The sequence below is a fragment of the Cynoglossus semilaevis genome, chromosome 18 (assembly GCF_000523025.1).
Source record: "Cynoglossus semilaevis isolate Cse_v1.0 chromosome 18, Cse_v1.0, whole genome shotgun sequence".
Classification (NCBI taxonomy): domain Eukaryota; kingdom Metazoa; phylum Chordata; class Actinopteri; order Pleuronectiformes; family Cynoglossidae; genus Cynoglossus; species Cynoglossus semilaevis.
In genome coordinates, this window is record NC_024324.1 from 11,501,412 (window position 1) to 11,527,307 (window position 25,896).

A 25,896-nucleotide genomic window follows, 5' to 3' on the forward strand; every position below is an offset into this window, starting at 1 on the left:
TTCAGTGTCCACAAACTGTTGCACTTCCATACAGTATTCATATATATTTTTTATACACAGGACCGTGGTAGCATACTTGTTTTGGGCCATATTCCAAATCTTTGGTGGGCCAAAGTTGGTCCGGGAGCCTTACTTTGAGCAGACTCTATTAATATGGACTTCAACAGACCACATCAGTGAACACTAGAAGCCTGTTTTGCGATCTCTCTTTCATTTTCTCTCACTCGTGACTGAGCAACATTCTTCGGAGGGCAATAAAAAAAACACCATGTGACTCGCAAAAACCAAAACCATATGGAGCGAGTTACAGCATCAGGACCTGTGTGCAAAACACTCTCTCACAGGTCTCATGACGTGGAGACCGCTTCTTGACATGTGTATCAAAATATATATATATTTTTTTATTTGAAATATTTCTCACAGATCACCGTGTGATATTCAATGACACGCAGCGTGGCACCATTTCAGTATCACAGCAGAGGGCAGGATGTTTGGCAACGACGATCAAACAAATTCTATCATAGACTTTTAACCTTATGACCTCAAATAGCGACAAAAAAAAAAAGCTGTAACACCCAGCTCGACAAAGAGCTAATTCTTTATGTCTGTGCAGTTCTCAATTATCCAAGTCATGCTCCTTTCAATCATGTGAGTAGGTTCACTTATTGACAATGCTTTCCTGGACCATTGTAAACCCTGATGACATACGTTATCGAACCATGTGTCAGAGGAGTAAACCAACGCCAACCAACGCCAACCAAACAGAAGTTTGCTGTTGCCTCAGTTGGCAACTTTACGACTCTTTGAAAGAATAATTCAAAAATCACAGGTGGAAAGTAATGGATTACATTTACTCACATTACTGTAATTAAGTAGTTTTTTGTGGGTAATTTGTAATCTTTTAAGTAGTTTTGGGAATCGGTCATTTTCTCTTGAGTACATTTTGACTCAAGTATTTCGCTTGAGGCAATAGCTTTATCATGCAACGCAGAATGTGCCTGCCCCCGGTGGACAGAGCTGCCACCGTCAAAACGTAAGTGTTCAAATTCTCAATTTCTGTCATTTGTATTTGAATTGTTGATTAAAAACAACTAGCTGCAAAACCGGATGCATGACCCGTCCTTTTTGGCAACAAGTCATTTGTAGTAACTTTTGCTTTTACTTGAGTAGAATTTAAGCAAAGTAAAGATACTTTTACTTAATTACATTGTTAGTGCCTTTTTCCACCTCCGTCAAATACCCCCCAAAAAACAACACAATTCTTGCCGTGGTGGCCGACAAAATACCCCAAAAAAAAAACAACACAATTCTTGCCGTGGTGGCAACAGCGTAAATAATCGGCTGCCATTTTAAATGACCAATTTACCAGGTTGCGGAAGGTGAGCAGTTTAACGACATAGACTAGACACAGACTTGTTTTCCATTTCTAGATGCTCTTGCAATATTGTTGCAAGTGGTAAGCTTTTCTAAGTAAACTAGACACTGTTGTGTGTTTTCATTTCGGTCTCAGAAACAGCTAGATTAACCTGGATTTTGCACAGGACACCAAACCCGTTTCCCTATGTCTTTGGATGAAGTCGCTAACCGAAGAACTGCTTCGCAAAAAAAAGCAACAAAGGTGGTCAAATGTATATGACTTTCACAGTACAACAATGCCAGATTAAATCTAGATGTATGTTGCAAAGTACTTGTATTGATATTTTGTGCAAAAAAAAAAAAAAAAAGTAAAATAAAGAGTCTAAAAATCAGTCCTCCTAGGTTAGCCTTTGCTAACAGCTGGGCGGTGTTTACTTCTACAGGCAGACTCAGTCCATGTTGGAGCTTTTAACATCAGTGCAATGTACTGAAAACATCTGGCTTCAACCACCAAAAAAATAACCTTGTCTTTCTACTGTTTTGATGATCCCGCAGCCATTTAATAAATAAAAGCTTCGCAACTGTTTAGACAGCAGCAGGGGGCGCTTGTTCGGTTTAAGAATACTGATGCAGAAAACGTGTCATTATCAACATAACGAAACGCAAAAACTCTTTTTTTCTTTAATTCTGATCCTCCGCTCTGGTTCATTTCAGTGGAACGAATGTGATTCCATTAAAAAAATAAAAGACACCAAACTGTTGCAGTCACAGAAGCATCAACCACGGGCTAGTCTATAAAATACCCACACACTCGTCTGTATTTGACCAGATCTAATCAGTCAAACATTCAGAACATTTACAGTATGTTCCACAGAAAGTTTCAGCCCTGGGCCGATCTGTAGCACTTCAAGAGTGGGAGACGGGTCAGATGGGCGTGTTCGGCAAATGTCCGTTACCTTCCGTCAGTGCTCCGTTGCAGCCCGACCCACAGGCCTGTCCACTGTGCGGACTGTGTCTGTTGCTTTTATTAAACAGCTGGTTCCTCCTCGGGGCCTCGTGCTCCACGGGAGTTCTTCTGTCTGAGTTTCTGCTTGGGGTAGCTGTGTGAGGAACCGTTCGGCTGCGGCAGTGCAGTCTGACCACGTACAGGAACATCGTGATGGTCAGACTGATGCAGAGCACCAGCAGCACAGACACGACCACCAGCTCTTTGAGATAACAGGGCTCTCGGGCCGAGTGCAGCAGCTCTCCTCCGACAAAGTCTGTCTCCGTCTGCCCAGGTTCCGGGGTCCAAACGGTCAAGTTCAAGCCTCGCTGCGTGGGAACAGGTGTGGTGTCCATACTGGACACGGTTGGCTCAATGTCTCCTTGCATTGTTTTTTTTAGTAAAGGCCAAAACTCAAAGGAGTGCAGGCCAGGACTAGGACTTGGCGCTGCCTGTGTTTTGGCTGCGGTTAGCGTCTGAAGAGCCGTGTAGCTGCTGGTAGTTTGGACAAGCGGGCCACTCTTCTGTTTGACGTGATAGATGGCCATAGTTTGCTGGTAGCCGTTCTCAATGGAAAGGCAGAGGTAGTGGCCGAGAGTGGCGGGCGTTGCCACAAAGCTCAGGCCCCCGTCCCCCAGGTGCAAGTACAGGTCTGAGGACAGTTGACTGTTGGGACGCTCCCACAGCTGCTGGGACAGATGGGAAGCCGCAGGACACCGTAGCCGCACCACCTCGTTCAGAGCCACTGACACTAACTCACCTGCAGGGCATGAAAGATACATGATTTCAAACAGACCAAAACCAAATACAGGGGGGTCCTCGACAGACGGTGGAGTTTCATTCTTACGGCATCCTGTACGTAAGTGTTTGTCACTCTGACGTGGTATGTTTCAGATTTACTCAACTGAAAATGTAAATGTGAAAATATGATATTTCCCCTGCGTACCACTAGAGGGCGCCACAGTTTGAGAACCACTGATCTAGGACATAAAAACATCAGAAGAGTATGACTTACGGGGAGCCATAATGAAAGACAAAAGTTCCAAAAAAAACAAAACAACGCAAACCAAAGTCAGTGAATGTAGCAATCCAATGCGTGGCGTACAACCGGCAAATGTAAACAAAGTCTTCTTTCGTGTACAGCGCCGCTAGGAACATATTCGACCACTCCGCTAGTTCCGGAGAGTGAAACTTGTTTTGATGAAGTACGTCAGACGGCAATTTACGAAGACTTTCTTCAGTAATTTATGCGAGATGGCGACGAAACCGCATAACACCGCGAGTTGAGAATATCGTAAAAACCAAGGACCCCCTATAAACGCAGAAAAAGTGCTCTACACTTGTGCTACCAGTCCTTTCTTATTAGAATGTGAATCAGAAATACTGACTTCATCTCTGGTGGGGGCGCCATGTGGATAAAGTATTACTCGAAAAAGCAAGATACACAGTATATACTAGGTGTAGGAATTGCAAAAAATACATTGATTAATAATTAGAATTCTTGTGTTAACAGCAGATCTGCTACAACAGTATGTAAGTATGTGGTTCCTCTAGGAATTGAACCCAGGACTACCTGCTCCCTGCTTCTGAGGCAGGCATGCTAACCTGAACGCATGCTAACTCAATAAAATCAGTATCTTTTGTGGGTATAAATGTAAGAGAGTGCTGTCAAAATAGGACTAAACGAGGGCGTTTTAGTTAGAACTATTAGCTAGAACTATCGCCACCTACCTGCAGACACTTCGTTGGGATCAAACCTGACTCTGTTTGTGAATGTACCACGGTCGCACGTTTCTTTGACGTTTCCTGTGTCTACGTCTTGCGCTCTGTGAAGCACAGAAAAAAAAAAAAAAAAAAAAAGATTCAGTTAATTAAGAAATGCTCAATCAATAGGCAACATTTTTGCCCCTAAAAATTGTAAAAATGTTTTTGAACTCACAGACTGATCTGAGTGTTGGAGGTCTCAACGCATGTCCTGCTGACAGTGTCCCAGCCACAGAAGGGGTCTCGGGCCAGGACGCACTGAGCACAGGTCCAATAAAAAGAGCAGTTTGCTGTTGGGACCCTCATCACGCCTTCCGATGTGCCCACATAGATCATACCCTGCAGTGAGACAGGACACCATCACCATCAGTCTTTTAGGTTTGGTAACTGCGTATTCCAATCGTGTCCATCCTGGTCGCTCCCGATGAGAATCACATCCTGGATCAAAGCCACTACCAGCAGTAACAGTTACATATACAACATTGATATTGTTTACAAATCAAGAAACTCGATCCAATCATTCGCATTTGCCTTAGAGAGAGGTGACTGGCCAGGGGATATGGAAGAAATTACTTTATGACTGACCCTTTCATCACCTGACCCCATCATACACTTCTGCTGGTCTACCTTAAGTGACTGCGAAATAGCCTTTGTCTTTGAACAACTGGGGCTAATACAGAGATTTGATTTGTAGTGACTTAATTTTGCAGCAGGTCAAATTTATTTAATTAGTATTATTTTTCTTTATTTGTGCCACAGTTGGAAACACTTAATGAAGTGTAAATTAATCATTCTTTTTACCGAATATAAAAAACAAAAAACAATTCAGTTCAAAAATTGTTAAAAATTTGAATATGCAATACATTGTAGGTACTGTATGGATCGGTTCTGTGTATGTATTTATTCTATGTTTATTATATGTATATACTGTATATATATATGTATGCATATATGTATGTATATATGTATATATGTGTGTATATATTTATGTATATATGTATGTATATACAGGATGTATGTATGTATATATGTATGTATGTATCGATTCTATGTATGGATGGACTCTATGTATCGATTCTCCAGTAGAACCTAGTCGTACTTTACCTTGGGTATAGACAACTTCAGGCTTTTGACGGGCTGAGGCTGCTCAAACACCTGGACCTCTTCAACGATGTGGGCCCCGCTCTGCAGCACCACTGCTTTGTGGAGGTAACCAGACTCTGGGGGAAGAAGACAATGGGAAACAAAGTGTATTTATTAAAATGTGTCAAAAACTTAATGCGGTGATGTCACACCTTTCTGAATATGCACGGAAGAAACTACAGTGTTCGTGTATTTTGCATCATGATGTCATCAGGAATATTGTGCTACAGCCGGTTGTGACTGTAAGGCTGTATATCTGTATAACTACTCCATAACATGTTTTTTGATGATTATTTATTCAAGTTAGAAATATTGTGAATTGCTCTGCGTAATATTTGTTATCAAGTTAGGAACTCAGCAACATGGACTTTATTTTAAGGCAAATAAACACTGTTTAAGCTGCCGCGGGCCACGAAAAATGACTTGGCGGCCCACATTTGGCCCGCGGGCCTTGGGTTGGATGTTATTAACAATACTAGCCAGTAATAGAAAGTATTGTGGAATGAATCCCCAATCATTGTAACAAGTCAGTTACGTTGTATCAAATACACAACGTGGCCCACCTGTGAGTAGAAAGAGAACGGTGTAGTTTTTGTTGTTGGCAGCCTGGACTCTCTGAGCTGTCAGATGACTGTACTTGTAGCCGGTAGACACCATGGTCAAATGCCTGTCAATGGGCCTGACGCTGTCGTCTGCCAGGAAGTTCTCTTTGATAAAGCGCAGGGCGTTATCAGAAGCATTGTGCAGTCCACACTTACAAAAGGGACAAAAAAAAAAAATAGAAAGGCTTTATTGCATAATGACTCATTTAAAAACATGAAGAATAACAACAACTGGCACTGAAGATGGTATATTTATAATTTTTTTTATGTAGTGTGTAAAACAGCAGTTGGTCGGTAAAAGGAAAATGAAACACGTTTTAGACCAAATCAATTAAATGTAAATTTAAATTTTCTGGTAGTAGACATTGCACATACTAATGTCCTGTAGTTTGTTAACGTCACACCATCTACTGCTGACAAAATACTGTCAAACCCAACACTTAATATCACACTTTGTCAGTTACACATTTATCAGATCTAACTCCAACGACAGATGAGATGAACCTCTACTTCAGTTTAGAATCCCGAGAGTCTGCTGTAAGCAATGTCATCTGAATGACAAATAAACAAAGCCTTAGTCTAAGAAAACGTCGATCTATAACCAAAGAGCCTTTTCTGAAGTAAATGTCCGGATTTTAAACCAAAACCTAAAGTAAAATATAATAGTAAAATGTGGAAAAAAAGACGGCAGATCGCTCTTGTGTTTTTACAGAAATCAGACTGACTAATTACCTCTCCTGGATTTGCAACCTTCTCCTGAACACGTGTGCTCCACTGTAAGGTGTCCCGGTTCAGGACCTTGTAGTTCCCAGAGAAAACCGCTCTGATGTCGCTCAGGCGGAAGGAACAGACTGCTGAGTGCCCTGAGTTAACAGACCTGGTGAAAGACAGAGTGTGATCACAGATAGATAGACAGATAGACAGACAGAATATATATATAAAGAAATGCAGTGAAAATGTATATATTTTATGTGTTTCGAAGTTACCGACTCCTGGTTATAATAGGGAGATGATGTCACAGCTAAAATAAGATGATTTGTTTTTATTATGCTACAGCAAAATAAAAATACTAGCTGGTGTAAATTCTTCTTGGACACAGTTTCATTTTTACCATTTAGACCACATGTGTCAAACTCAAGGCCCGGGGGCCAAATGTGGCCCGCCAAGTCATTTTCTATGGTCCATGTTTTCTTAAAAAGCATTGATTCCATGTGGCTGCGTTTCTTAACCTGATAACTTAAAACGTTTTTTTTTTAATTACACCGAGCAATGAACAATATTTGTAACTTATTTAAATAATAATCAATTGCAGAAACATTTATGAATATGTTATGGAGTAGTTACATCTATACAGTATTACAGTAACTAGGAACTGTATTGCTGATGTGACTCACTGGTGGAAATTAGTTTGACATTAGTTTGAAAAAAATGAGCTTGAAATTGCATTCGCTGGTAACAATAGACCAAATGACGCATCTATTGCTCGTTGGAAAATACATAAGAAAGTATACAGTAAAACTACAATTATTAATAATTGTTAGAATCGACCAACAAGTTAACAGACTTCAATGATTGCTTCTTCTTGCACCTTCTCTTCTCTCTTTCGTAGGATACCAAGTCTTATTTTACTTACCACTGTGAGGTGAAGATGCCATAAAACAATGTCTCATCTGCAGGCACTCCCTCTGCTGGCGGCAGGGTGTCGATATCTTGTAACACATTGTAAGGAAGCTCATTATCAGCCTGGCACAGCAGCTGTGCTTTGGCAAAGGTCGTCCAACGTCGCTGCAGGGTGCGTTGACCGCCAACATCACTCTGTCCAACAGAGGAGAACAGGATATTTGCTTAATCAAGATAGTGTGTTATCACACCACAAAACCCACTGTGGGTTTCTGCTGTTTTCCTTGGCATATGTTCATCAAGGATATCACACTGCTGAAAATGTACTGTAGTTCTGGTGAAACAAAGAAATCCAGAGACGAAGGAGCCTCAAGAAACTCTTTGTTTTTCCAGAAAACAAAAAAAAAGCAATGAAACTTGCATTAGACTTGCTGCTAGAAGGGTGTTTCAGAGGTTGAGGCGGGACATGACCATGGTCTCTACTAGAGGCTAGTTAGCCTGAGATTCGTGCTGAGACTGCAGAGTCATCAGGTGGGAATGACAGATACAGCTGGGTATCATCAGCATAGCGGTGACATGAGAAACCATGTGATACACAGCGAGGGAAAATTGGGGGCAGCACTGAGCCTTGCGGGACCCCTGGTTATTGAAAGGTGGCGAAACATAAAGTAAGATGTTCCGTAATGCTAACAAGCATTGATTTGGGTCTTAGTTAGCATTCAAAACAGCACTGTTTTGGCAGGATGACATTCTGTATTTGGTAAACGTGGCTGTTTGCACGCATTAATCTAATGCTGTGCCAGCAGAAGTTCAACCTAGGTTGCACTCTGTGATTTATTTTATCAGTTCCCTCTTCAGTTTTGGCTTAAAACAATCAGTCTATTACCTTTTGTACAAGCGTTACATTAAGTTCATCCTTACCATGCAGATCTGGGAAACCCGAGACACGATAAACTTGTCTATGAAGTCATACTCTCTGCCCACTTCACTGAAGAAGAAGTAGATCTTCTCCTCATCAGGAATGTAACTGGAACTGATGAAGGTTGGATCTACAGCAAAGTTTGTAGAAGATGAAGACGTTACGACCTCTTTTTTTAGAGCGGCACAAAAAACAGTAACAGTTTGTTCATGGAAACAACAATCATTAAGAGTCTGAAATGAAAATGAAAAGCTTCTGAAGGTTGAACAATAATTCGGGACTGTAGTTAACTGTGGAACATATTTTAAAGTTTAAACCAGTTAATTGTGGAACATATTTTAAAGTTTAAACCAGGGATGTCAAACATACGGCCCGAGGGCCAAAAGCGGCCCACCTGGGGGGTCATTTCGGCCGACTTCATACAATTGTAAAGCAAAAAAAGCACAAATGTCCAACTTATAATTAATTATAATTAGAAAAAATAACAACTGAAAATAAAAAATAAAAGAGACTTTATTGTCAAAATTAAGAGACCTGGTGAAGAGCATGGATTTGATGTACAGTGCAGTGTTTAATATGTGCCGCTGAAAAAAGGGAGACTTACCTTCCAGCCATCCTAATGTATCGTCCAACTTCAGATCAACACGCCTGCTTTCACTGAGGTGCCGGGAGATGACGGGTCTATTCCCTCTGTAGTCTGCCACTGTACCGGTATAAAGCTCCCCATCTGGCAACATGAAAGAAATCAAAGCAAATCTGTATCCCAGCTCATACTTAGAAAATATGGAAATACATAAACAATTAAATACTGTACTTGTATTTTAACCCTGATCATCATCACGTCCTGAATAATTGCTACTAAAACCATATTTGTGCTCACAGCTTCTCCAGTCTTTTAAGGCCCCCTACTGTATGGAAGTACATAGACTACTAAGCTGTAAAAACTGCTTACCAACAATAATGGCAGTATTGCGCTGGTAGGGGTCATAAGGGCAACGACCTCTGCCCTCATCAGGCTTCATGCTCATTGTTAAAGACTCCGAGTTCTTGATACGAAAGAGGAACAAAAGTCAAACAAAAAATGCAAAGGACTGTTTAAAAACAGACGGCACTAATTCATTAGCCGCGATCAATTCCACGTGGCCTCAAGGTTTTGTGAAACAACAGGGTTCAACCCGCTCGCAGCGCAGGACGTACCACATAGGTGCAGCGTGGACTAAAGGCAAACGTTCCACAGGCGTAGATGTGGGAGGAGTTCAGGAACTGCAGCACACGGATGAAGTTTGGACAGTCGGCCTAATGCAAACACATTGACAAGTGAGTCAAGAGAAGAGCAACGCTCTCAACGGCATGATCTTTGAATACGACATCAGTATTTGCCTAAGACACATATACCGGTGTCTCTCAGCTCTTACTCTCAATGCAGGTTCATGAGGTTTGTGTGTTTTTCGGAGTTCATTAATGTCATCGTTGTGGTCTGAGCTTTGGATTTTAAACAGACTACTTACTATGTTCTTGCCTTTCATGGAACATTGTTCCAAGTCTTTGTCTGAAGGGCTCCAGTCCAGCTGTAAGGGAAGAAAAGAGACTCTATTTTTGGGGATTCAGCATGATTCGAGTCATATGTTTGGAAGCATGCATGCATTGACATAAAGTTGTACCGCTCCTGTTGATCAACACAAAAACACAGAGAAACTTCTATCTATCTATGTATCGGTCTATCTCAATGTTTCTAAATTATTTTCTGTCATGCCCCCCCCCCTTGGGGACAGAGATGTTTTCAAACTCCCCTTACCCCCGACCCACATCCACGCGAATTAAAATAGTATTGAGAACCTGATAACATGTATATTTCTATCTATACAAACCACTGTATGAGTTGCTGCCACCTAGTGACTGGAGGCTTGTTACAGCAGTGGTACACTTATGTCCATATGCGTGCCATTTTCCATTGGAAACCTCACCGCGCCTCCCCAGCAGGGCCCGCCCCACTTTTTGAGAAGTACTGGTCTTTCTATTGGTTGGTTCCTACCTTGTTCCTTAGGGTGATGACATCCTCGTGGCTAACATCCAAAGCTAGCACAGCATCCCGCGCTCCAACATACAGCATGTCTCCAGCTTCGCTGAGCAGCAGTGTGGTAGTGTTTCCGACATCGTGGTTACTAAAGCGGGTTAAGTGTCTCCCGGGGCTACCTGTCAATTTTACAGCAATCACAAATTGGATGGATTGGATTTCTACGGATATTTAGATGCAACCAAAACGGACAGACCGCAGCTAACTTTCACAGTAAATCATTTCCCATTCTTGCTATGTCGATATCGCTACGGATTGTACCAGGAAGTTGGTGAAACGTACTGTAAATCAGCCCTTTTCTTACCTATGGAGAAGGTGATTCTCGGAGTTAGATGTGTCAGACATTGGCTTAGCATTCCGAGCAAGGCCACGATAACTGACAGCGTGCTGCGATTCTCCATCACAACAGGAGAAGGTCAGAGGTCGGCCTGAACTGTCAGAGACTTCCTGGGTGAAGTGAAGGTTCTCGCTGAAGCCACATAGCGCGGCGTGTGGAGCAGACCATCGCTGGATCTGTAACACACAGATAAATACACAGTCTACTGTAATACCACGATGAGATGAGTTTTCTGATCTGCTGTACTCTCTTTTTTCTTGCGAATTAAAATTATTTCCATACTAAGAAAAGAAAAGAGTGAAGACTTCAGGAAGGAAGTAAGGGCAGTTCTGGGCTGTGTTGAGGAATTCCCAGATGATTGGGAGACTACAGCTGCAGGGATTAGGGAGACAGGTAGGAAGGTGCTAGGTATGTCCTCTGGGCAGAGAAAGGAGGACAAAGAGACCTGGTGGTGGAATGATGAGATCCAGGAGAGTGTGCAGAGAAAGAAATTAGCGAAGAAGAGATGGGAAAAGAAGAAGCTCTTTATGAGTAGAACTTTCTGGAAACTTTGGAATCTTAACAAATCAAAATGTATAAAGGCAGAAATATATATATATATGTATATACATATATATACATACATACATATATATATATATATATACATATATGCGAACGCTAGCAAAAGTACACCAATGAATGACCAAGTTTTAAGTGACAAAAAAAACCCTCCAGCTGCTAAATATGTTGTAACTTAAATCTTCACAAAACACAATTTGAAATAAATTTCATTTTCTTAAAGGGAGAGGGTAGCGTCTCTTCCTGTGTACAAATGTGTCCCCACAACTACACGAAAGGGACATGAGTGAAGCGAATGCAACAGATGTTTAAAAAAAAAAAAAAAACGTCAGGCGGATAACAACATGGTGCCAAAACCATTCTGCTATTAAAATCATGCTAATGTCCTGATGGTTCGCGTTAGCTATCAAAGTAATAACATGTCCGTATGTTAAAAAAAACGCCCTGCGCTGCTTTACTTTGATGATATCTGACGAATTATCTTTTGTTTTTGCCTTTGCTTGAGGACACAGAAAAGTAAAACGCAGTTTCATTCGCGCGCTCACGTAGATATGTCCCCCAACTGATGCTCACGGTGATGTCTCATGTGTCCTACCTCAGGTTTATCTTCCTCGCCGAGCACTCTTGTCCTCGCAGCTTCTCTTTTCTCTTTTGTCCTCACGAAGAGGACAGCGAGGTCTACGGTTGTGTCTCCCTCGCAAGAAAGGTGGACATTTAAAAACTATTCGTTTTAGCCGGCGAGAAGACGCTGACCATAGCTGAGCTTCCACTATAACAACAAAGCCCCTGAGAAGTGAGACACACACATGCACACACAGAGGGGGTCGCTAGTCGCCGCCTACGGGCAGGTCCTACGCACGACAGCTTGGAGCGAGCGGTTACTTTTCAATTTAGAATGCGGATTATTTACAGTTATTTTCCTTAGCTCACAGTACATGCTAATTTGAAACGCTTTACGTGTGGCCTACTGGTTTATGACTGACGTTACGTTATTTTATATTTACCTGATCCTGAAAACTCAAGTCAAAACTTTGCCCGAATTGGTCTTTTTTAAAAAAATAAAAAGCAATGCGAATAATTCCGGACACAGGGCGAGATGTGTTTTAGATTTAGCAACAGATAGCATATTAGCATGTTGATAATAGGGGCTACACAGGCATTGTGGTAATCACTTCTGCCTCACGGTAACTGCTAGTCTTTCTGTATGTAGTTTTGAGCAAAACTGAAGTTTTATTTACTTGCGTAACGTATTATTACACAACAACATAACGTATTCATTTTACGAATCGAGTAACGTGGTTGACAGCGCTAATTTAAACTTTTTTTCTTCTTAAATAAAGGAATACAGCATACAGTAGCTTTAAAGGTACAGTGGGTAGGATTTAGCAAATTATGTTTAAAACTATTTCACAGTTAAATCCAAATGATGGCTAATATGTCTAATATTTGTAAAGTTAGCTGATATGGTTGTTGTTAGCAATAGTAAGATAATATATAAAATATTAATATATATCTTCCATAATTTAGAGAGACTTGTTTAAAACAATCCAATCTAAAAGTTGAGTTTTTCAACACAATATTGTACATTATGGACGATGTCATGCCTTTAAATTGTTTTAAAACTATTGGAATGGTATGGTATGCACAAAAGTAGTGTGTAATCTGTGTAGGTACCTGTTGGGTATCTTGTTGATGTTTTTCTCGATCTCTGTCTTAATTTTTTAAAATCTCCGGTGTTATTTATTGTTAATTATTCCATTTCTCCAGACTCCACACGGTTCTTTTTCTGCAGGACTGATCAAACTAAATGTGCACAACAACTATGCCCAGACAGTGACGTGATCGGCGTCTCTTAAGTTATTATCCCTTTTCCTTCGTCCAGCTTCATCTCAGCCTCTTCATTTGAATGTCCGTCTTCCCTGTTGCGTTGGTCCATTAAAGATTGGAACTGAGTGCTAAGAGCAGACAGGCTTGATGGAGAGTGCGGCAGAGAAAGGAGTGGGGTGAGATGGCTAATGAGGAGAAAAGAAGATTAAAAGGATTAGCAATGGCCTGGAAACAGACATGTGGTAACAGGCTGTATTCCCAGTTTCAAACATGATGGTGCGGACACACAGGAACACATTCGGAGTCGAGTTTGACGCTGTTTTGTTTTGTTTTGTCACCAACTGCCAAGTATCTACTCTGACATTGGTACATACAACTGTTTAGTACATGCATAAATCCAGGAATGCGGGCATGCATGCATCCGCTCGGCTACGGGCTTTGACTGTGCAGAAGCTCAGAGTCAAAAAATACTTTTTGGAAACATTTCTCCTCTCTGTTTTATTTTTATTTTCTATCCAGCATATCTTATATCTAGTTTTGGGACAGTGTCAATGTTAGGTTAAAAAAACGTTTTTAATATAATTAAAGGAAATAAAGTTAGGTTAGAAAAATAAGGTGTTTATATACAGTAGTTACTGTAAGGCTTTTAGCTAGTGACAACCCATCTGACTGTTGGTGGTCACCTGGCCTGAACGTTATGATTATTTGTTTGGCAGCTGGTGGACTCGAACCTGAAGCCTTCTGGACCCAAGTCCGCTTCCTTAACCACTAAGCCACCATTGCCCCTAATCACGACATCTTAGCCAGTTTTTTTTTTTTTTTTCAAGAGAGCCTATGTCAATAATGTAGGACTTGTTAACAATGACACAATAAAATTCTACTGGAACCCTTGAGCCGTGGACGAAGGCTTTTAAATGCATATTTAGCACCACCTACTGGCCAAAGGAAGGGGACTTAATAATTTATAGTTTATATTTTATTTTAGTTATTTTAATATATGGAAGATTTTATTTTAATATATATATATATAAGACATTACTTAGTCTTTTATATTTAATATATTCATATATTTTATTTTGATATAATTAAATATATGTACTGCATATATAAATATATATTTAATATACTAAAGAAGCATTCCAAACCGTGTTCATAGCAGTGTTGTAACATTTTCACTCATCAAATGCACCCTCATAAAATAGCTGTGTCATTTGCCTCGTTATCTAGGCAAATTACAGTGAATATACTGTAGAACTGGACGTTCCTCTGTCTGCTGAGTTCACTCTTGTTACGGTACTTCAACTGCTCTCCGCGGCCATGCTGAACCTCTTTTGGACTTTTGAATTGTCCAGCTGTCTTTGACAGCAGGAACGACTGTTGGTAAAATCACTTTTCTGGAATAGAAACCAATACGTATTACTTCAAAAATATTGCCTTCAGAGTAACAACGATTGATTCTTTGATTCTTATTTGTTTGTTTGTTTCTACTCCATCATCTGAACCTCTACACTTGCACCATGTTGGTGTTTGTGAATGAATATGAACACTGTAAGAAGTGCCAAATTTGATAGTCAGTGACTCATACTGCCAGAATCAGGTGTAGCAAGTTTCAGAACATTGCTCAACTTTCTTGAGCTTCAAAATGTCCTCCATGACACTCTTGGCAAGTCAATTCAAATAGACAAATGTGTTACGTTTTTAACTACTAAAATCTGTTTTATTCTTTACGTATTTAACAATACCAAAACCATTCAACTGAAATGACAAGCAAAGGCTGCAACTCTTGGGCCAGGCAGGCGCAAACTAAGGCCCGGGGGCCGGATGTGGCCCGTTCAGGTTAGAAATCCGGCCCAGCAGACTTTTCTAAATTATATAATACTAATATTATTCTTCCGCCTTTTACCTGCAATACCCATATTTCCCCAATAGATGGCGTAGAAAATGAGTTTAGCCTTTATGCATGATTTTTACATGTCATTCTCTCTGCTCCTGACCCGGCCCCCCTATTCAATTTTAGGACAACTGTGGCCGGCAAGTCAAAAAGTTTGCCCACGCCTGTCAATATCGTAGATTTAAAATACCTTCCAATTTTCTTTTCCAACAGATCGGATTATGCGAAGCAGTCGATGGGACTTAAATGTGGGAAACAGGTGAGAAAACACCCATGAATCAGTTCGCCCGCAGCTCTTAAGCCAATGGGCATAGCAGATGTTTTGACAAGTTTTAGCAGGTGGGAACAACGTGACAACGAGCAGCCTGCACCACTACAGCGAGAGTCATCATTCATTTGTTGATTTACCCCCTGTTATTTTCCTAGACCGATCTGTCTGTCGGGCTGGTTTCTATGGGAAAAGGGTCTCGTTGTTTATTCTACTGACTAGGTAATTAACCAAAACAAAATCTGCTTTCAGGCCATTTTTCCGGATGTCACCGTGGTTTGACCCACCCGAACCTAAAACCTGAAGAATGCGGAATGTGGGCCACAGACGTACACAGAAACTTCATTTCCGTCCGAATGGGCGACGTTACAACTGATGTAAATCCGAGGTCCACAGAACCTCTGGGCAAGTCAGCGTTGGAGACACAGTTTGAGATAATCACTGAAACTGGAATTCCTGCCTGTCACGCCCCAGGTTCTGTTCCTCAGACGGAACCTGCCGGCGTTGGAGGTAGTTATATTTGGAAGAAGTCATTTTATCAAACTGAGTCATGTGATTTCAAACATGTTATGCCTAATCCAGATACAGCACTACACTGAACACAGCCATGAGTTTATACTTATTTCCAATGAGGATCCTTCGGTGATCGAATCAGCCGTTTACCTGTCCGAGGTAAAGAAGGAAAATATTGACATTGAAATTCATTCGCCTTGTCTGCCCTTACTCGCTAATACATCAAGACCTCACCGAGGGCCCCCGCCACTCATTTTGGAAACAACGGTTTTGAAGTAATAAGCATATTAAAACATGTTATGAATTTACACGTTAACTGATAAATAACTGATTTATCGGTTATGGAAATACTATGGAGTTACCGAGGGTGCTTTTTATTACACTGGACTATCAGGTTATACTGCTGTCATTCTGCTTTCCGTTAGCTATTCATATACTGATAATGCGTTATATGGAAGGAAGGAAGATACTCCTCGCTACGTCCGTTGACTCAAAAAGACTGAGCAAGACTCTTCTTTCTTTAATTGTTTATTACATCATTTTCTTTTTTTTTTTTATGGTGTCACAAAGGTCAGATTACAGAGAATTACAAAATATAAATACATAGAAAATGCGGAATTATAGAGGACAAAGCAATGCTGGTAAAAACATATATTTAGAGATATTATCTGCTTGATTTGTGTTGATAGGGATGACATATCGCAGGATCCAGTTAATGTGTGGACCGTCGCTTCTAAGGCCAAAAGAAACACTGGGAAGCAAGAGTCGCAGCAATCACAGTCGCACCAGAGAGAAGTTCTGGAATGTTTCAAAAACGTCTGGACTTTACAAAGTAGTTCCTCCTTGACGCTCACGTACTGCATAATACTTTAGCATTTTTGACTCGCAAAGTTAGGTATACTATATAGTGTTGTGAATGACAATATATTTTGCACGAAAGTGGTTAAACTAGTGGCTAATGTCTACAATCTCTCAGAGGTTTTCAGATGCGGTGAGCTAGAAGCGATTCTATTATTCTGCGACGTAGACGTGAAACAGAGGGACGTTAGTTCGTTGTTTTTTTTTGCGATGTGAATCGGAGACGTGAGAGCACTATTAACGACCGTGGTATATATAAAAAAAAAAAAAGGAGGTTACAATTCTAAAACGTAACAACACTTACAGTCGTGCAGCAGTAATTGCAAAAATAGGACATCATATAACATCTAAAGGTATCAACGAGTGCCAAAGGAAAGATAAGCAATTTGAACCCACAAGGTGGCGCTGTTTGGAATGTGTAAGTGAGTCACCTGTGGACTGTCTTCTCCACCAAGGTTGTACAGATTTGAACTGAACAAAAGTCATTTTTAATTTGAACTTTACTTTTCCAGCACAGATGAGAGACAGCAAGCGAGTGACATACATAGGAACAATGGAGACAGAGCTGGTAATGTAATTTTTTTTGTTTTTAAGCTGAGTGGACAATGATGAATGCTGCATTGATTTGACAAATGAAAAAAATGTCAATGCTGCAACATAGTCAGTTTGACACTAAAACGGTTTGTTTTGCTGCTTGTAAAAAAGAAAAAAAAAAAAAAAAAAAAGCAAAGAATGCTGGGTGGTACAAATGTGTAAACCACACAGCATTACACTAACTTCCTTAGCGGTACATTTTGGAAAGCTTTTGACATGTGCACGCGAGACTTGGCACACTTGTATTCTGTCTGACACCCGATTAAGATAGTAATACGCATGTGTGTTGGTTAATTCCAGGGTAGAAACTCGGAGCTTACTGACGTGTAAGGCTGAAAGCTAGCTCTTCACAGGACAATGCAGCTGCATGAGCTTCCCTTCACGCCGCTGAGGAGGCCATGCTGGTTGGTGGCTACAGACTGGATAAGGTTCCAGAAATGTGAGAAAGAGATTCCCTCTCCGTCACCTACGCCCATCTTTCGCAGGATTTCGCCCAGTCCTTGTTCCGTGCCGATGCCCTGTGAAATAAACCGGATAAGAAGTTCTTTTTGAATACTCTGGATGCGAGTATAAGCGCGGGACTTCACTCAAAATAAGCTAACAAGTACTACCTTAACCATGAAAGAAATTCTTCTATGCCAGCCAAAAGAAAAAAGTATATTAGTGATATATTTACACAGAAAAGTCATTCAGTTTTTTGTGTTTTTTTTTTGAATAAATACACACGAAGTTTAGGTTCTTCTGAAATATCTCAAAATAAATTGTCAAAAATATATATTATTTTTAACGGATACATGGATGAAAATGGATGGATATATATTATTTTTATGTAAAGTTTACTTTAAATTTGCAGAAATGTTATCAATTATATATACACATACATATACACACACAAATATATACACTATGTATGTATGAATATATGTATATACATATATACATATATTCATACATACAGAATATTATATGTGCTGGATAATTTTACGAAGACACTTATACTGTACAGCCTGCCACGTGTGGGGAAAAAAAAAAAAAAAAGCTCATAATAAGTTGATTGTGGTGAGTGGATCATAATGAAGTGAAGGATCATTTCCTTTTCACATCACATGCGTGCCCTGATAAACAGCATACAGCCACAGTATTGTGTGCCACGCAAGAGCCCGTATCAGTCATTACAGGGTTTTAGACGATATTTTAAGTCTCACTCATAAAGGCCACAGTAATTCTGATAGCTATTTTCTTCGGCAAGCACATGGCGTTTTTAACGGTTTCGAACAAAGTCGCGTGGGGGAAAAGAGCGACTCGGTGACCTTCACGTGGAGTTACCTTTGGGCAGCTAAGCTAACACAAGTGCCACCTACTCTGCGTGCAAACAACTGATAAAAGAAAAGGAACTGCATTTACAAAGCAGACACAGAACCCCCACTGCAGGAGCACTTCAAATGAATCACATTGTTCTGTTTTTTTTTGTCAGACTATCGTGAATCATTTACGACACTCTAGAATGTTTCATTCTATGACTAATGCAGCTAAAAAACACGATGGAAACCGAGCCTTCCTGTTCATTAAAAAAAAAAGCAATTTGATATTTTACCCTGCCAACTTTGGAAACTTTAATTAACCAAGGGTATTTACACGATTAAACTTCCTGTTATCCCATCGCAATACTTCTCAAATAGTGGGGCGAGCCCCCCTGGGGGCATTCAGGCCTTACAGCAGTGTACTACTACTGTAATGCTTGAATGATAACAAGCCTCCAGTCACTAGGTGGCAGCAACTCATACAGTGGTTTGTACAGATAGAAAAATACATGTTATCAGGCTCTCAAAATGTATTTCAATTTGCAGGGCTGAGTCAGATGGGGTACGCACTTGAGTATCAAAGTACTTTTTAATATAATGTTTTTTTTTTCTTAATTCAAATACAAAGTTTATCTAAAACCACAAAAGAGCAAAAACGGAATATGGTCAAATTAGCAAAGCTAAACAATACAGAAGTTTACGTTACGTATCAAAAATTAAAAAGGCCTTCTTGTGGTCACCCTGTGATTTTCCCTTTGACTACTGATAAATGAATACATGTTATACTACTAGGTGTGTGCTCCTGGTGAGTGGGTGCAAGACCTCTGTGACTGTCTTTGTGTGGTGTGAGCTGTGCTGCCACACCCAGTTGTTACAGTCAGTGGTGGCTTAGTGGAGGCTGAAACAGATTAAGGATCATTTCTGTCTTACCTTAACCAGGTTGGGCATCTGGGAGGACAGCAGTCCTTTAAATTCATCTGTTTTAAGGCTTGGGCTATTGTCTGCTGAAGCAGAGTGGAACTGGGTAACCAGTGTGTTGATGGCCTTCTCAAGGTCTGAAAACTGTATACAAAAATATATGAGAAAAAAAAATAAAAAATTAGGCAAGAAATGAAACACTATAAAATTAAAAATTAGGCAAGAAATGAAACACTATCCTACACAAAAGCAATATATCTACTGTCTTCATGAAAGTTAGCAAGGACAGTGAACTCTTTGCCATATTTACCTAAAAGTCAACAAATGCAGCGTGTGACCAATGAGTTTAAAGTGGAAACGATACTCTTTGTATTCAAAAACGGACCAACTGAACTATTAGCAGGGCAATGGTGACTCCACCCTCCCACCTCCAACTGCTAAACAGTTTGTTTATCTCTTTATAACTGCCTTTTAGTGTAATTTACTACAGGACTAAAGCAACTGTTCCACCCGCTCTACAGCAAACAGTAGACAGACACAGTTTTTAGGTCAGAAAGTAAAGAATGAAGGGACAATCAACCACTCCAAAGTCACGGGATCAATTGAAAAAAATAACATACAAGAAAACAACCAAGGTGTTGAACAGAATAAGAAGAAAAAAAAAATTATCTTAGGACCACACGGGTTACAGTGACAACCTAAAACAAGGGCTAAACCAGGCATGCGCAAACTTTTTGACTCGCGGGCCACAATTGTCCTAAAAGAGCAGAAGGAGCATTAACTAGAATAAATGTAATATATAAATGTGTATATTGTGAGTTATGCCTTATGGTTTTACATAAGACTGAATGCAGTGCGAGGAACTAGCATGTTAAAGGCCATAGCATCTTTACAAAAGACTAACGTAGTAGATGTATATTAGCTTAGCAAACACACACATTGGGATACACATATAAAAATGTATACAAGCATATAATTTCTTCCCCTAGAAAATCATAATCATAATCACAACACTTAAGGTTTCATGTGTAGTTCAGTGTCTGGTCTGCAGCCCCTCCTTAGTTACTGAGCTGAACTTCTACCTGAAACCAAACTGGTGCTAAAGGAAGGGGCTTTGATAAAGAACGTCTGAAAAACCACCTTAAAAATAGCAACAAAAAATATATATACATATATACATACATAAATACATACATATATACATATATACATACATATATACATACATATATACATACATATATACATACATATATACATACATATATACATACATATATACATACATACATATATACATACATACATACATATATACATACATACATATGTATATATATTATACGTAACTATGGACGAGAACTGGTTTTCTCAAAGCCATCGGTGAAACACACTTCAGGCGCTTGCTACAGTTATTTAATACATGTGGGCCAACAGCTTTGTGAAGACCACACCCTTTCTGACTGATGTACCACAAGCTGCTGCAAGCCACCTTCTCCTAAATTATAAACTATCCTGAAAAGCATCAATGTCCAGACTTCACTCATGGAAACTCAACTAGAACAAAAAAAAAACACACCTCTTTTTAGTACTACAAAACTCAATGGTACAGCATAATTCATTTATATCATGAAAAGAATGAGAAAAATCAGAAAGTGCAGTCTCACAGAAAAGTTTTTACTTTTATGTTTATTGACGTATTAAAAGGTTTTGTGATTTTAGAAAAAAAAAAAAACAACAACTTTTTGTTTCGGTGCATATTTCCACACCCAAATCCCATTCTCACAGTTTACTTTTTACAACCAACAAAGTTGCCCCCTGGTGGCTAAATGATACTTTCCATTTGCTTCCACATGTACTGTTACACAGCATTCACAGGCAGGATGTGGGGGATATCTATCTGCTATTTCCGATTTAAAGGATTGTAAAAGACTTTCAAAATAAAACGTGATACTTCAAAAACATTGCTATTCGTCAGTAAATTATTTAAATTGAGGAATTATTTGAAAATCTTAACGCACGTTCTAAACCCCAAAGCTGCCTACAATAACAAAAACGTATCACAATGGGAGAAACACTTAAAATGGCGCAGAATTTATGGATTTAAAGAGTGGCTTATACCCTATTTAAAGTCGTGGTGAATGAGTTATTGATTATTAAAGTTAGCTGTCAACTATTCAAGTTAGTGTAAATTAAACAGCATTGGTATCTTGAAGTGAACTGATTTATGATATTTAAAACGGTTCTTTTTCCCGCTTTGTAGATAAGAGAGGGAATGTTTCTTGGTTGTAATTCAAATGATTACAAGAGAAGGTAAAATGGAGTTTGGGAGGAGGCTCGGTGTTTGTGTGGAGCTGACAGGCCTGACAGGCCACACTGGAGGCCTGAGCGAGAAGTTTCCATACTGACAGACGCGACGAAACACAAAAAAATAATCTGAAAATCAGAGTCGCTGTCATTTTTACAAACGTGGGTCAGTGTCGGCGCCTCACCTGAGCCCACACCCACTCCCATTCTTCGTGTCAGAGACATTCAAACCGCCGCCGAGCTTCAGCTTAGGGATTCAGGACTGGAGAGGAATGACAGGGAGGGGCCACTGGCAGCACCGCTCGATAAAGTCTAACTTCATAAGTTCAGTAACGTCAACTCGGGAAACAACTAAAAGATAAGTTAATATCCCTAATATTACAGGACGGTTTAGGCGGAAAAGTTAGTGTGTCGTCATATTTTTTTTTTCTTGGCGTTTCATCTCCCGAAGTCCCTCCATTTGGATATGATTAGTTTCACATAGGAAAAAAAAAATGACGTTATCACGCAAGGAAACGTAAATCTGGAGTTTGACAGAAAACTGTCCAGAGACGGTTAGAGATATCAGCGGTAAAACGGCTTGTTCGAGTTTCACTTCTTACCTGAGGCATGTCGACTGGAGTTTTCTTCGAGCGTGTCGTGGAGGAGCTGCTGCTGCTGCTGCTGCGTATAAGCGCGAGCGTGTGTGGGTGAACGTGTGTGTGTTGAGCTGCCTCTGTCACCAGCTGGCTCCACTCCTGGATCCTCCCACAGCTCAGAGACAGGGAGCCAGGAAGAAGAAGAAGCTGACAGCAACATACCTTACTTCGATCAACACAATGGGCTACGTTTGGGAATGCCAAGGGTCATTTACTGTGTTATAGCAGTTCGATGCTAATGTGAAGACATTTCTGAACACGTTCACTTCCTTAATGGATTCTCACTTATTTGACTATGTCTATTGATCATTTACAACAGCGGTTCCCAACCCCCGGTCCGTGGGCCAGTACTGGACCAGAATTGGTTCATATACATATACATTTTCTTTCCTTATATAAGGATAATTTGAATTTTTTTTTTCAAAATAATGCGTCTTTCAGACGCCGATGCGAACAGAATAAAGTCTAAAAGATAGAAGAATATCTTAACAATACTTCAACCGTCACTGCAGTGCTACAGGTCCTTAATACAAAAAGTATTGGGGATCACTGATTTACATATGGATACACCGAAATGTGTCACCTGCCTCTGGGGAGTGTGAGAATTAGTCAGGGCGGGATTCAAACATGCATTCCTCCACTTGGCCCACCTCTGTTTTGAGCCTCACTGGTGAAAGAAAACAAATAAAACAACTTATTTCAGACTTCCTTTCGTGTTTGGTACAATAATAAAGAGACAATAAACACTTGTATTGGACAGACTTTTTCCAAGTCGTGCAATAAGTATTATAAATAATTTCAACGGAGGAGGGACGATAACGAACAAACTAAAAAGAAGAAATAGGGCTCAAAAATGTAAAATATTGTTATAAAGATATTGTAAAACAATACATACACGTTACACAACGCAACTTTACAAAACACACGTTATTACACAACGCAACTTTACAAAACACCACCTCACTGTTTGTATTCAAAGTTTTCATTGCCTGTAGAAAAAACAAAACAAAACAAAAAACCAAAATTGTTTGTTTGTACTAGTTTAAAGGAACCGGAAGCGCGGCTGGGAGCAACTCGTTTAACAAGTAATGTCCAGAGTGGCGTTTGACTTGCAGGATTCACGGGATTCACAACTAGGGTTGTGACTAATATCTGAATATTCACGCTGTTGCGAACATACCTGACAATCCATTTTGCAATGTTGGCCTTTGGCAGGATCACGGAGGTACAAATCACTTTGAGAATCTCACTAATTAGCATGTGAGCCAATCGGAGCTGCGAATCGGTTGGAAAAACAAATAGGGGAAAGAACAAGGATCTAGACAGAACAGAAGTGGATTTTTTTTTTGGGCTAAAATTGAAATGTTCAGCAGTTTGCACTTCCCTTTTTGTACGCACAAACTCTTACTTAGTCATATCTGAATGGGTTTTTTTGTTTTTTTTTAATGTCAGTTTTCCAAATCTCTTTCCTCTTTTAATTCCTTTTGCACTACATGAGTTGAACTTAAACGGCTGTGGTCCTTGACGCAGCTCTAACTGGCACACTTGAATGTGGTTATATTTATGAATTAGTCCAGTGTTTCCCAAACTTTTTTTTTTTGACTGCAGTGCCTCCCTTTTGTAGATAGAACACTGTCAAGCCTCCCCCGCCCTGCACATTGACAGATTCTCATCTGAACTTTATTTGAAACACTGTAACCGCTCAAAACAGATTTTCTCACTGGAAGGGGGGAAAACGATATTAAGGCCATATTTACCACTTAAATACAATAATATTTAGCTATTTCGAAAACAGTCAGCATCCATTTTATTCTGTTTGTGGCATCGCATTATGTGAATTATACAGAAAAGACAGATCAGATGGGGTTTTACAGCGGTATGTGTTTTGAGCTGGGTTCTGCGTTTCATATTCGCCAAATGTAAACATCTATCGTAAGGACACGCCCACAACAACACAAGGGAAATCCACGATCGTGACGATGGCATTAACTTTATAGATATCTAATGTGTAGAGCACAAACAGCGTGTTGGCTCCTCCGCTAAGGCTCAGCTCACAGTCAACAGACAACTCCTTCCACATCTGGAAACCTTTAGTAAGAGTTGGACCCTTCTGTTTTTACACAATAACTGCCTGCATGTTTAGGCTGGTATTCTACTTTTCTTCCACACTGTCGCTGAATTAACCTCTTCATCACCAACGGCTCGTGTGACACTGGATCATTTTGATACATTCGTACACACATTCCTACAGTCGACGTGGGACGTGGGAAAAGCCAGTTCGGAAAAAAAATGTTTGTGTTTTAAAAAAAAAATAAAAATAGGCAGAGAGATGGAGGAAGAGGAGGAAAAAGGGAGAGGGGGAGTGAAAATGGGAAAAAATAGAAAGTAGAAGTAGAAGAAGAAAAAAAAACCAAACCGGCTTGGCTACATTCTTTTGAGGCGGTTTATGACAGCGAGTGGGGAGGGGTAACATAACCGCAAACATCTGACCAAAGGGGGAAGAAAAACACCGCACAGAAATCCGATACGCTCAATGTGGACTGAAGGGACAACGTCGTCCCGGCGTGTCAGAAACCTTTCAGACACAGCTGATGTCTTAAGAATAAAGGGTGTGTCACAAGATTTGAGCAACCAGAGACCTACTCTCACCCCGCCCCTCCTCCTCCTCCTCCTCCTCCTGCGACGCAAGAGTATCTGAGTGGGAAGAGTTTATGCCACACCCGGTAATTTGTTTCAGTACGAGCCCATAATCATTACCCACTGTTTCATCCTAAGAGCTGCTTCGCCGAGCTGCTCGCAGATGCTTTGCGTTAAGATACACAGACGTGCGAGATACACATGACATGACTGTGCAAACCCAGACACAGATTAAACCCTCAGTCAACATTCCTGTTATATTAAATAAGACAATACCAAACAGAACTCGGGGGGGGGGGGGGGGGGGGGGTGGGGAACAAACATCAGTTAACGGTTAGCACTAAGAGCTTTTTCACCGAGAAGTTTCAGTGACGAGATCAGCTTTCATGGATTCTATAGGTTTCTGGATAAGATGACTTCCAAATATATAATGTATAGTTTGTTGCGTGAAAAAGAGAACCTTGAAACACCTCAAAACACAGTTTTGAGGTGTTAAAAAGTTAGTGTGTGTTAAAAAGAGGTTAAAAAGTTAGTTAGTTCTGGGACATACAATAGCAGACACTTACGGTAAGACTTACGTCTTACCATCGTCATTGCACCCATTTGAATATCGCTGCAAGTGTAACTGATTCAAAAAGCACAGTAACAGTAAAATGTTTGACCCTTTTGTTGACTAGTTTTATTTTTTGAACGTAACCCGCGGAGAACTAAAACTTTGGCGATCCCCGTTTTATAAATTCACTGACATATTTGACCCTTCACTTGTTTTATGTTTTTCTTCCA

General features: G+C 40.2%; 3 protein-coding genes across 10 annotated transcripts in view; all 3 read right to left on the reverse strand.

The window, feature by feature from the left end:
• Window positions 1–1,892: 1,892 nt before the first annotated feature.
• sema4ab (sema domain, immunoglobulin domain (Ig), transmembrane domain (TM) and short cytoplasmic domain, (semaphorin) 4Ab) lies at window positions 1,893–12,194 on the reverse strand. Its single transcript, XM_008331784.3, has 15 exons — window positions 11,957–12,194; window positions 10,768–10,976; window positions 10,422–10,582; window positions 9,898–9,957; window positions 9,587–9,685; window positions 9,342–9,435; window positions 8,994–9,116; window positions 8,392–8,519; window positions 7,484–7,665; window positions 6,583–6,727; window positions 5,812–6,001; window positions 5,210–5,325; window positions 4,281–4,444; window positions 4,073–4,167; window positions 1,893–3,101 (listed from the first exon to the last, which is right to left on the reverse strand). The coding sequence occupies exons 2-15, from the start codon at window positions 10,862–10,864 to the stop codon at window positions 2,281–2,283; spliced, it is 2,475 nt and encodes an 824-aa protein (XP_008330006.1). The 5' UTR covers window positions 10,865–10,976; window positions 11,957–12,194; the 3' UTR covers window positions 1,893–2,280.
• Window positions 12,195–16,375: 4,181 nt separating this feature from the next.
• Window positions 16,376–22,573, reverse strand: s100v2 (S100 calcium binding protein V2). The gene is made up of 3 exons (XM_017041322.2): window positions 22,441–22,573; window positions 19,544–19,675; window positions 16,376–17,830 (listed from the first exon to the last, which is right to left on the reverse strand). Exons 1-3 carry the CDS (start codon window positions 22,447–22,449, stop codon window positions 17,660–17,662), a joined length of 312 nt encoding a protein of 103 aa, XP_016896811.1. The 5' UTR covers window positions 22,450–22,573; the 3' UTR covers window positions 16,376–17,659.
• Window positions 22,493–25,896, reverse strand: part of thap7 (THAP domain containing 7) — an 8,837-nt gene continuing 5,433 nt past the window's right edge. For 4 of the 8 annotated variants that reach the window (XM_017041318.2, XM_025065131.1, XM_017041319.2 and 1 more), the window contains one exon: window positions 22,890–23,143. In XM_017041318.2, the coding sequence (XP_016896807.1) occupies window positions 23,082–23,143 (62 nt within the window). In that variant the 3' untranslated portion in view covers window positions 22,890–23,081. Of the gene's footprint in view, window positions 22,662–22,889; window positions 23,144–25,896 lie in introns of those variants that run through there. The other 4 variants (XM_025065127.1, XM_025065126.1, XM_025065125.1 and 1 more) reach the window with 4 other exon arrangements.